A 13,110-nucleotide genomic window follows, 5' to 3' on the forward strand; every position below is an offset into this window, starting at 1 on the left:
TTTTATGATTGAAAACATAGATTCAACAAGAGTTCCCATAGAAGAAGCATCATCTTCTTTCTTCTTTGAAATCTTTCCTCCTCGTATAAAATCATTGTATTATGGAAAACTTTTAAACATGTTCATACTTCTCATGCAAGCGTAATAGAAGCATGTTGGGTACTCTTATATAGCTTAATAAATTAAATGTTAATGATTCATTTGCAACTTATAATGTATCTAGTATTATAAGACTAGTCCGAGAACTAGTTTGACAAGGGAACAATTAGATGCTTAGTCATCACGAGGTTGATTCAAAGAAGAAGTTCGTGGAAGTTTACCCCTTCTCATTTGACCTACTACTAACCTACCTCCCATGAGGCAACCACAACCTTCTACCACAACCCTCTTTCTCCCTTGTTCTTCCTGTGTTGATAGTTTGTACCTCTTGGACATGTTGTCATTTAACACTTGCTCTGCCTTTTGCATTCAACATCATCGTACCCATGATCTTCATACTCATCCCCACATCCCACGCAACACCCATTCCATCCACCAGATCCAACTTGTTGGTTGGCAGGCCACATGCAAATCAGACACTTCATGTGCTTTCCCTCGTCCTATGTCTACATCATTGTCCTTGTGGTATACACCTAGCTATATGTCCTCAAAGTCAAATCTCTACATATGAGTAGGATAAGCGAGGAATCCTAAATGTAATGTATGAAATTTAATTATTTTTAGAGCCATTATGAATTATGTGAGATGTCTTCTTCTTTGATTGCTAAAATATGTTTGAAAAATTAATATGATCTTTTTTAGTGTAGCATTGGAATACATTATGGAAGCTGAGTGGCTTTGATACTCACTAGATTGGTTGCTACAAAAGAAATGGTAGCAAATATTCAAAGTGATCATCACAAGGTATGCCTAACTGTAACCCAAGTAGCAAGTTTTACGTGACACAAGGCCTATATCCTCTCTGGTTGTCGAAGGTCCATGCATGCTTTTATGCGTAGCTTGTGACCTTCTCCATCATTACCTCTTATCTCCAAGTCCTTCCTCAACTTTTACTATGTGTGGTAAGTACTTCTACGCATGTAGCTACTCTCTTGAAACAACTCAATGCATCTGAAATAATTTGTTTTGGTAAGAAAGGTCCATTTGAAATTTTGCTACTATGAATCCTTTTCTAGGAAGGGGTATGGCCTCAAAATTTTGGACCTCAACTTGTGTCAGATTCTCTCATTTGCACAATATCTGTGTCTTTGTTTGGAAAGGCATTTTATTACTATAACTACCAAAATTTTACAATGATCATGCATTATGATTTAGCCACTAGAATAATAGATACACATAATTTCTTTATCATTTTGCAAGATGCCACAAATCTGTAAAAGCGGAAGAGACTATCTTACCATCATTGATGTATCGCGTGAAAAGGTCCTAGAAAGAGCAATTAAGCTATGCATGTGCGTATGTATGTATGGCTGAGAGACATAGAGGAGTTGAATCTCAAAGAAGCCAAGGAAGGGCCATTCTCTTACTTCCTCTCGTCCCTCTTGTATCACCATATTAGAGAATTTTCTTTCTCTTGTGAGATGTTCCATGCTCTAGCTGGGTAACGTATGTTCCTTGGAATGACAATTTGAGGTTGTCATGTAAGTGTGTATGCATCTATGCCATGCTACATTGGCCACACAAAGGTTATTGGAGAGCAACTCGGTTGAGGGGGGGATGGATACAACTTTATGGTTATGTGTGCTAGAGTCCAAGCATCTAGATTACTCAATTATGCTCATCAAGGTAGGAATGGACACTTTTCAAGCAGCGACTTATCTCTTTGTTACTTTGATGCTTGTATGAAACTGTTTTTGCCAGAGTCATGCCTCAGGACTAAGTGGTCCCAACGTCCACAAGACATTTCTCTCCCCATATGGTTAACGTCACCTTCTCTCATCATACAAGCATAGCGGTCTTGAACCCAAGACGTTGACGTGGAGCCTCTCTCTCTCTCTCTCTCCCCCTCCCCGCCCCGCAACACACGCACACAAAGCTAACAAAGTCATGTGGTCCCAACGTCCACAAGACATTTCTCTCCCCATATGGTTAAAGTCACGTTCTCTCATCATACAAGCATAGCGGTCTTGAACCCAGGACGTTGACGTGGAGCCTCTCTCTCTCTCTCTCCCCCTCCCCGCCCCGCAACACACGCACACAAAGCTAACAAGGTATAGCCGATGGCGCAGTCTTCAGTGGAGGACGCGGTACTCAGCTACTTACAGACACATGAAGAAATCCCCAACTCTGAAGAGTTTGCCGTCTCGGAGCAGCTTGACCATACAGAGCTTCTCAATGTCATCAAGAGCCTTAACGGATTTGGCTACGTAGAAGCAAAGGTATTTGACAGTAGTGCACTAATTCATTCTTCATGCAATCCCATTTATCTGTTCCCGATTTGCTCATGAACGTAGTAGCATATGCACTCTCCACAGTGATGGGCTCAAGAATCTCGGGCTATTAAACAAATATTTTCTCTGTACTGCCTCGCAAGTCTCATCTATTTGAACTTGTGAAGAACAGAGCTGAATATGTTTGATAACCGGTACTTTACTGGTTTTGGAAGCTTCTTCTTTCGTTTGAAAGTGTTCTCATATGTGTGTGGGCATTTTTGAGTACTCATAGTTCGAGTCGGTGTGTGATAATATTCAGTAGATACTATGTATGGTGGAGATGAGTTTTAGCAACTAAGGTATTCAGTGATTTAGTTTTCATGTTTTCTTTTGTGTAAGTGATTAAGCCTCTCTTATAATTGGTAAGTTCATACTTTTTTAACCTTATAAAGGTATATAACACACACACACACACTAACGAGCACAAACTGGATATGCAACTAGCTTATGATGGCTTGAAGCATGCAGATGTTCTGTCCAAGTTGATGTTAGAGTTTTGGCATCTCAAGTGAACTACCCAATGTGATCCCATTATTTAGTTTGGCTTTTTAGGTATTTATTTTACTTATTTGTCAAAGTCTGGGTAGGGCAATTTACTGAGGTTGCTATATAAGCCACCCCTTGCCTCCATTGTATACACATTCAATTATTCATTGCCAAGGTTGATTGGTTCGAGACTCTCTCTCTCTCTCTCTCTCTCTCTCTCTCTTCGCTTCCACATTGTCCACTTTGACATGGTATCAGAGCACTTGGTGTAGCTCGGTGCTTGAAGGCTCTTGGAGAAGGTAGAGCAGTCGCTGTGAAGAGAATAGAAGACCCACAGCCGCCGCCATCCCTTGCAGCCCACAACGTTTTTAAAATGCTGGGCGTTTTGCTCCTTTACTGACCTCTAACGCCCTTGCTTGACTACACACAACGGCGTCAACCCCCCTTCTGTCCAGTCCATTCTAAAATGCAACCTTCCCCCTTGCCTGTCGGTACCCCCCTTGCACAGCTGACGGTGTTTTGAAACGCCTGCTGCAACAACATTGTCCCTTCCCCAATGTGCACGCATTTTGAAACGCCGGCGCTGGTGCCACATCCCACCCCCTCTGTCTCAAGCGTTTTGAAACGCTAGTGTCTGCCCGGCCTTGGCGACGTTGCCCCCTGGCCTCCCTATACCGACAACCGACAGAGGCTCCCGCCCCCTTGTGCCCCTTGCGTTTTAAAACGCCCTTTCTGGCCCTCCTTGTTGCCTGTCCATTTGGTACCCTCTTTCCCCCACCCTTTGCTTCATCTCTTGAGTGCCAACTTGTCACTCCACTAGTGGCCAACCACAAGAGAGAGGAGTTTGAAGAGGCTGGTTTGAGCCGAGAGGAGTGCAATTGGAGTTAGAGAGGGCGAGGCAAGGCTTTTTGTTGCGGAGCCTTGATTTGTTCGAGGGCTCCCACATGGCAACGACGAAGCAGGATTTTTGGGGCGGAATTGTGCGGTGAGCATTGTACTTGGGAGCGGCTTCGTGCCAATCTTGTGGCTTGGGAGAGGCGACTAGTTTGGAGTTTCGAACTCCAGAGAGGGATAGCAGATTTTTGCGGAGTGGCTTTGGAATTGTAGAGGAGTGGAACTGCTTGGAGATTTTGTTGCTTGGTTTGTGCGGCCATCTATGGAGTGCGAGAAGGTTTCCTCGAATTCTAGATCTTGCAACTTCATCATGGCCCCCCCTTGCTCGAGCGCCAACGACAAATTGAATGGCAATAACTACGCTCATTGGAATCGATCATGCGACTTTGGTTCTCACGGAAAGGCTTATGGGATGTTGTCGACGGCACGGAGCCCCGTTTCATGAGGGATCCCACAATAGGTACACTCGCCTTCAAGATGACGAATATCTCAAATCATGTGTCGATTGGGATGCGGCCAATGCGAAGGCAATGTCGGCCATTGCGGAATCTCTTATAAAGGACCTTTCTCTAGCTATTCAAATTTTAATGACTATCAAAGATATGTGGTTCAAGCTCGTCAGAATGTTTTATCTGGATTCTACGATGCGAGCAGTCACCCTTCTTGGACAATTATTTGCCATCGAGTTTCCACGAGGAAGTTCCATGCAATCATTTCCTATGAAGGCTAAAGTTATTCATGATCAGTTATCGGCTATGAAAAGTGCACTGACAAGTACTCAATTAGCTGCTCTGGTTCTCACGAAGTTGCCCAAGGAGTATGAAACGGTGTCTAGGACACTTAAACTACAAGTCACGAAGAAAAAGCTGGAATTTGACGATCTCAGCTCTTTTCTCATTGAGGAGGAAGTCGTGTTGATAACTCAAGGCAAAATTTAGATTTTTGAGACAAATGGGGAAGCACATGAGGAAACCCTTCCTGCTTCAGGTTCCAGAAAGAGGATGAAGTACGGTTGTTACAATTATGGAAAGCGTAGTCATTTGGCCAAGGATTGCAAATCCAAAGGCAAAGACAAAGATTCTACAAACAACAAAGGTAAAAAGCAGGCAACATGAGGAAAGCAGTGATAGTGACTCAGGGAAGGACAACAAAGAGGCTGCTATTGTGGTGGTGACTACACTGGCATGGACTCTTCTAGTCACATGGAGATCAATGTCGCCACTAGCTTCAGCTAGAGAGAGGCTTGTGAGTGGCAGAGAGGGGCAAGCAGTGCTTCGTATAATTAATTTCGACCCTTGCGTTGGAATTCAAGTTATCGGTGTTCAATGCACATGTATCTGGCAGGGAACAAATCAGACGTATCTAAAACACTATGGATGAGTGCACCAATCTATTGTTGTTGGTCGGATCATGGATCGGATGTGCCCCACAGTTTATTATCTTGGAGTGGATTATTGGACATAGTGTGGTCTACAATTCAAATTTTCTACAAAGGCAACCGATGCTCAAGATGACATTATTCTCAAGTACAAAGTTGAGGGGAGCAACACCGAGGTGTATCCAGTTGGGGGCCATCTCTGGGGTGTCCATGGTAGCATCTTCATCGACTTGGTCTCACTATTGATGTCCACTATGAGCTGTGGAGAGAGTGTTACCAGTTTTGGCATCTCAAGTGAACTATATAAGCAATCCCTTGCCTCCATTGTATACACATTTAGTTAATGATTGCCAAGGTCGATTGGTTCAAGAGACTCTCTCTCTCTCTCTCTCTCTCTCTCTCTCTCTCTCTCTCTCTCTCTCTCTCGCTCACTCTCCTTGGTCTCTACGCTTCCGCATCGTCGACTTTGACAGCACTCGAGTTCTCTTCTTCCTTTTTATCCACAATTCCACTGTTTTTGATTTGTTGAGGGTCTATGTTTTAGATCACATGTAAGTGTACTGTGTGGGATAGTTATATTTCAATTGACCGTAATTCGCACGTAAATTGTAAAAGGTCAAGGAAGAGGGAAAAAGGTTTCACCCATCTTGTGTACTGGCATTGGGATTCCAAAGCATCAAAAGCAAATTAAAAATCATTTGCTACATACAGTTGAGTGCTCAAAAGCACTTAAAAGTATGTTTTTAAGTAAATGGCGTTTCAAGAAGCTACAACGCAAAGAGTCGCTGGTGTTTGCCTTGTTACGTCCCCAGACATTAGGATGGGCACTTGCAGTATGTTCGGGCAGTGCAACCGACCATGCGTGTGAACGTACCCTTAGTTGAAGGGAGGTTAAATGGGATGGAGGCCTCATTTCTGAGACATCTTCTGGAATCACCACACTTGGACTTTAGGTTGGTGTTGGCTTGGTGGTATGGGACACTAGCCCTTGTAGTAGAGGCTAGCCCATTAGTTGCAAGCTCCCAGGTTCGGGGGTGAGCGCGTATCGGCTATGGCTGGGGGGTAAGTCTGATGTCTCCTCTACGCTCGTTTATGTGTGAGTATGGCTTGTGTCATGTCATGTGATCCGGCGAGGGGCCATGTCATCATCTATATAGATGCCATGTTAGTCCGTGGTTCGTGGCAAAAATTATGCAACATTTTCAAGGTGCCCAATCGGATTTGCTCTGCCTACTCACGTCAGATATGCTTTACTCCAAGCAAGTTTGCCCCGCTATAGTTATGCGATATCTTCATTTTGTGATATGACTAGAACAATAAGAGTTTGAATAGACAGAGGAACTTTTAGCCTAAGCAAGTGTTGCTACACAAGGAAAGGAAGGTCAGAGGCAAGGTGATCCGAAGTACTTTGGCCAAGTTGACGAACTACCTTGCTTTGCATGCCAATTTGGCAAATGTTGGAAAAGGGTTATTTGGGAGATCATCCTCGAATTATGGATACATAACTCAAGACTTTTGGATTGGAACCTACACTTCCAAGGATTTAGGCAATTTCAGTTGGTATCCTTGATGTAGGTCTCTTGCATAAGAGGGGAGATACTCAGGTCTTGTGTGGACAGGGCAAGCGATCAAGGTTCATAGTAGCTATGAAGGTGTACTTTCTATGTCAAGTATTGAGCTAACACTACTTGGCTTTAGGACTCTTATGTATCTATATCTATACTATTATAATGGGGGAAGGGATTCCGACCCCTCCCCCCGGACATGTCGTAAGCACTCTCACCTGGCGAGTGCGGCGTTCAGCACGGCAAGACAGGCGGCCAACGCGCTCTGTGAGAGAGAGAGAGAGAGAGAGAGAGAGAGAGAGAGAGAGAGAGAGAGAGAGAGAGAGAGAGAGAGAGAGAGAGAGAGAGAGAGAGAGAGAGAGAGAGAGAGAGAGAGAGCTGAAGGCAGCCTGCTAAACGAGTGTTATATAGGACAACTTGCTGTATGGAGTTGACACGGCAGCAATGAACACAAATGCATTCTGCGTGTGCGCCAACAGGGTTTGGAATCCTGGAAAGGACTCTTCGCCGGCCCACTCTGATGCGTGGGTCATGCGATACTTGAACTTCTTAAAGGTCTGCAATGCTTGCTTCCTTGGGTTGCGCCGAAAGCGACACAAAGTCATCTGTGGCTCCTTCAATGCTTCAACTTCGTCGATAGTCATGCGTCTACCTTCTTCAAGAATCTCCGAGGCTGAAAATTCCTGAAACCACTTCCAACACAAAAACCTGAACATACCCATTCCATGTAAAGTGACTGGAAAAATTCTAATCTTCTTGAAAAACTGTGCATGCAATGTAGATGAACATAGAGACGGAGTGCCAAACCGTTCATCAAACACACGCAAACAATGGGGTCGAATCTTGACTTTCTGATTTAAATCAATCAACTGTGGCAAATCACAATCGAAATGCCGATGCTTGATGCTCAATCCTTCTTGTGCTCTTTCTGATACTGTGTCATGCCAAGAAAGAGACATGGAATGTGAATTCCTTGGGTGCAACCATTTCAGCTTTTCATGAATAATCTGCATACATCTGTGCTCATTCATGAGTGAATCGTGTTTATCGTGCAATATGTCATGCTTATGAAAAAGGATCACATAAGGATGGTGACTAAAATTTAGGAAAGCATCACGAATGAAACACTCGAATAATGCGTGCTGACTAATCATTCGAACACATAATACTTCCTATGGGTGTTCTTTGGACCTTGACTCGAGAGCCAAGATCGGTTCTTCGTGATCAATTGAATCTGCAATGAGGTTAGCTTCACTAGACAAAGTATCAACTAAACCATCATCCTTGTGAACAATCACATCATCTTCCTGCAAATCATCATGCTTGTGAGTAATCACATCTTGATCATGCAAATCATCATGCTCGTGAATAATCACATCTTGATCATGCAAATCATCATGCTTATCACTATCATGCAAATCATGTGTGTCATGCTTTGGAAAAGCAAAGATTGAGAGAGTTTCCTTCTCCTAATCCCTTGCAATCTGTGCCTGCACATTAGAAAAGAGTCGGAACAACTCTTTCATGTGTCGGGCTCTCTGTTCGACCGCCAAGCGCGCTTGCTCGTGCTCACGCTTTATGGTTACCATTCTTTCTTCGTACCTACTATCAATCGCTGCCTTTCTTGCTTCGCGTTCTAACTTCCTTGCTTTGCGTTCTAACTTGCTGTCCATCATCATCTTGTCAAAAGCTTCCATAGGAGTTAGGCAATCCTTGGCGTAGGTGGGGAATGGGGAGGGTCAGAAAAATCTCCTGGTGGGGGAAACTCTTCTTCGCCACTCCCATGCTCACCACCCCATGCGAAGTATCCATTCCGCTTCGGGTGATGACCATCCACTGAAGTTTTGGGTTCTGAAGTTCACGAGGAACTTGGGTTCTTGTGGGTCTTGGGTTCTTGGGTTCTTGAGTTCTTGAGGGTCTTGAGGTTCTTGTGGTTCTCGAGGCTCTTCTTTAGCTTGCAATCTGTGTTAGTGAAGGATTTTCTCTTCACCCGAGTTCTACTCTTCCCCGCGGGCGCACCCCTTGGCGGCCTTGCGCTCACACCAAGGTTGCTTTTTCCCACCTCACGTCGATTGGCCGGTGTCACCAGGAGGTGTATTTTTCCTGTTGCCTTTCGTAAATAAGTACTAGATATTTTTATTTATTTTTATTTCTACTTGTTTTCCTCGGAACCCTTGAAAAAGTGCAAGTGGACATTGCATGGCCAGTGTGAAACGGCTCTGGCCGAATAGGTTTCTCACATCGGGAGTCTGAGTCGGTCAGTCTGGGACTGGTCGGGCCAATTAGCACTGAATTCTGATTGGTATGGAAGCCTGTGTGCGCCAAATGAAGTCTGGGCCACTCGGAAAGTCACTTACAGCTTTATAAGTCAGTGGGAACTAGGGAATTAACTCAAAGGGGCAAACTGGACACTTGGCAGGAGGAGAGATGCCTGCAGGACACCTCAGCAAGAGGAGGCGCCCATTTGAGGCTGGGGGCTGTTTTTTGCTCAATAAGTGACCTATAGTGTGTGTGTGAGTAGTGGGTGCAGGTCTACAGCTTTAGTGGAAAGCTTGCCTTCTCCTCTGTCTCATGTAGCACGATGATTTGCTCTCGTGCATCTCTCTCCCCCCTTTGGCACATATGGTAATGCCCCACTAGCTGGGCTACTCAAATGAACATGTACAGTTCTGGGGGTTTATGTGCGTTTGCCAAGGCAAGAGCCTTCTGAACAGGAACCGGATTAGCTAATTGCTAATCCCCCACAGGTACGCACAGTTCCATCGCGAAAGATTGCGAGTTCGGAGAGTTTTCTCGTGTGAAAACTCGTCCAATTCATAGGGGAACTGTCCCATTGTGTGCGGGAGCCCTTGGGACACGCGTAGGCGTGTTCGCTTCGCTAAAAACGATCCGAAACAGCGAATTACAGCCTGCTGTGTTTTTCTGTAGGTTTAGGGTTTCGCACCTAAACTGCAAGGGAACCCCGGGGGAGCCTCGTGAGAGCCTTGGGATGCGTGTACAAGCTTTTGGGCACCCGGCAGTGAAAAACAGGGAATTACAGCCCACTGAATTTCTGTGACAGCTCACTAGAAAGCTTCCAGATAGCGAGGGAATCCGTCCTAGATAGGTGCTTTTGACCTACAGGGGTTTTTGCGTCGTTATGTTGCCAAAATCAGGTCGAAAACCTGCGTTTTCAGCCTTCGCCAGGTTTGGACAGCTTTTGAAAGCTTGTGCTAAGTGGTCGGATCGTCTACCTTAATTTGAATAAAGAAATACCGAAAGGGGCGCCAGACTTTGGGGCCTACAGGGTGTCGGTCTCGTGTGTGCAGTGACATTCTAGTCGCTGGACGCAATTGTGTTGTCTTCCCTTCTCAGTGCTCTGTGTAAAGTTAACAGGTAATTGAAATAGTACCGCCCTCTACGTTGTACAGGCTGGTTTTATGGTTCCATCGCTGAGATAGTCACTTTTTCTTCAAAAAGTGCAGCGTGGATTGTTGTGGGTGAAAGCAACACAGAGCTTGTCGTTATGGCAGAGAAGAGAGACCAAGTACCTGAAGAGGGATCTTCTTCCTCACATGGCATAGAGAAGATTCCTTCAACTCTTCAAGAAGAGGACAGGTTGTTTAGAACTCAACTGCGTTGCTGCATGGACATGTTTTAGCAGTTGGCTAACAATCCAAGGATGCAGGAGTTCTTACAGGCTCCGACACAGGGTTTTCAGCCTCCTACACAGGGCATGACTGAGCTGTTGCAGGAAAAGGAGATTTCCAATGCGTAGAGTACTCAGATGCTCGAGGGAAAGCCCATGTGGTTGAGCAACTAGCGGTGTCCAATGATCCAAAGCAACTTGCTTTAGCTGGACAGGAACCGTTTGTGAATGGTCAAGGGAGTAATGAACACGCTATGCGTCAGACCCTTCCATTACCTATTACTTATCCTGGTTATTTTGAGGTGGTTCAGTGTTTCAAGCTATGGCTGGACCTTCCACAGGTTATGTGCCAGGGAATGTGTTCGGGACAATGCAAATAGGCATGGGTAACCCTATGTACGCGAACATGGGTGTCCAACTAGGTTTTCAGGGTGCCTATGGCCAGTTTCGAGTGCTTGGAACACAATTTGGTATGGCTGGTTTTTCGCAGCCATACGTACAAAATGCAGATACGACAGGAAAAACAGTTGATACGAGTGGTGGAATGAACAATCATGGAGCACCACTGTTACAGGCTCCTGTTTATGATAATGTGGCTCCTTTGAGTCAGCCTAAGGATTACAAGGAAGGTGGGTAGGGAGTGAAGTTTGAAACTTTCAGAGGAACTGAGGATCAATTGAAGGCTTTGACCTTCATACAGCAGTTCGATGCAGCTTATGCCGGAGGAAACTTCACGGAATCTTCAAAAAAGATACGCAAGGCTGCCACTTTCTTGAAAGGGAATGCGCTTCAATGGTGGACCGCATTGTTGAACCAGGGTCAAGCCCCAACAACGTGGGTCCAATTCAAACAGCTTTTTGCGCCTGCACTTTTGAAGTGGATGTGATGACAGAATGGCACGAGTTGAATGCTAAACAGTGTGCGAATCTGGAAGAGTACAATAAACAGTTTTGGGCCGCACTGTTGCCAGTCACCTCTTACAGGTTTGTGCCATTGTCAGAACAAATTGAGAAGTACTGTTGCGGATTGCGCAAGAAAATCAGGGACTATTGCACAAAGACTACTGTCATGAATATGTTTCAGTTGATAGAGAATGCAAGAGTGGCCAGCAATCTGTCGAAGGGAGATTCCGATGGATTTAATAGCCACAAGAAAGGGTCCCAGGGCAAACAGTTTTCAGCCAAGGGCAATGTTGCAGCAAAGCCTTCCGAGCCTCCCACAAAGAAGCCCTCCACTGAAAAAGGTGATACGTCCAAGAAGCAGTCTAAGTCTTCTTCGGGACGTGGACAAGGACAAAAAAGGCATTTTTCTAGTAAAACTTTTGAAGAAAGGAAAGCTCTTAGGGAGGCCAAGAAATGCTATATTTTGTGAACAGGAAGGACATTTTGCAAATGAATGCCCACAGAAGAAGTCACAGGATAAGGATGACAAGTCAGACCATAAAAGAAAGAAGCCAAAGCCAAGTGCAGGACTTGTTCCAGATTTGGGTGGAGACCAGCCAAACACAGATGCCACGGAGTTGTGCAGAGCTTGGGGCAAAGTTAGAGACCAGATAGTGTTGGTTTTCTTTGATCCAGAAGCCCTTGCAAATTTCATATCACCAGAATTGGCATCAAAGTTGGGCATTCGTGCAGAGGAGATGGGTATGACAGGGGAAGCAGGTTTGGCATGCCCAGGTCATTCAGAGCTTGTTACTCCCATTTTGAGAAAGCTTCGTCTGCACATTCAGAGCTATGTGGATGCGGAAGAATTTCATATTATGCCAATTGAGGGCTGTGATGTGTTACTGGGTATCCTATGGTGTTACAGGTTGCATGCTATGGTGGATACTTACAACAAAAAGATTACCCTTGTACATAGAGGAAAGACTCATGTCCTTGATGTAAAGCTTAAAGGCGAGTCTGTTCCAGTTGTTTCTGCTTCTGCTATTTCATATGTAATAAAGAATCATCTTTCTGCGTACTTGATCTTTGCAAAAGAAGTACCTCAAGTTGTATCTAATTTGTCTACCTTAGATAAAGACAGGTCAACTTTTTTGAGTGGTTTCAGTGATTGTTTTTCGGACTCTTTGCCAGGGGAGTTACCTCAGGAGAGACCTGAGGATCATACTATAGATCTTGTGCCAAGTTCTAGTCCACCGAATAGACCACCATACAGGGTTAGTGCAGCCCAACAGAAACAGATAGGTCAACGAGCTTTTAGAAAAGGGGCTGATTCAGCCCAGTTCATCCCCTTTTTGTTCACCTGTACTCTTAGTGCAGAAGAAGGATGGTTCATGGTGCATGTGCATTGACTATCGTGCTTTGAATAAGAATACCATCAAGAACAGGTTCCCCATACCGAGGATAGATGACATTCTCGATCGGCTTGAGGGAGCGTCATTGTTTACAAGAATAGACCTAAAGAGTGGTTACCATCAGATACGCATTAGGCCAGAAGATGTCCATAAGACTGTGTTCAGGACAACATTTGGTCTTTATGAGTTTCTTGTCATGCCATTTGGTCTCACAAATGCTCCTGCCACGTTTAATAGAATGATGGACAGAATTTTTAGACCACATAGAAACTTCGTGAGTACCTTCTTTGATGACATGATTGTCTACTCGAAGTTTGAAGAGGAGCATAGGGATCACTTGACTGCAGTTTTCAATGAGTTACGTAACAACAGGCTACTCATTAATGCGAAGAAGAGTGAATTCTTTTTGCAAGAGATTCACTTCCTTGGGC

At 44.7% G+C, this 13,110-nt stretch overlaps 1 protein-coding gene across 1 annotated transcript in view; it reads left to right on the forward strand.

The window, feature by feature from the left end:
* Window positions 1–2,125: 2,125 nt before the first annotated feature.
* LOC147465207 (phenylalanyl-tRNA synthetase, putative / phenylalanine-tRNA ligase) overlaps window positions 2,126–13,110 on the forward strand; it is a 95,138-nt gene continuing 84,153 nt past the window's right edge. Inside the window, exon 1 of the mRNA XM_086518858.1 lies at window positions 2,126–2,378. Coding sequence (XP_086374984.1) covers window positions 2,220–2,378 — 159 coding nt within the window. The 5' untranslated portion in view covers window positions 2,126–2,219. The remainder of the gene's footprint in view (window positions 2,379–13,110) is intronic.

The sequence above is a fragment of the Adiantum capillus-veneris genome, chromosome 1 (genome assembly GCF_014529385.1).
Source record: "Adiantum capillus-veneris isolate H3 chromosome 1, ASM1452938v2, whole genome shotgun sequence".
Taxonomy (NCBI): domain Eukaryota; kingdom Viridiplantae; phylum Streptophyta; class Polypodiopsida; order Polypodiales; family Pteridaceae; genus Adiantum; species Adiantum capillus-veneris.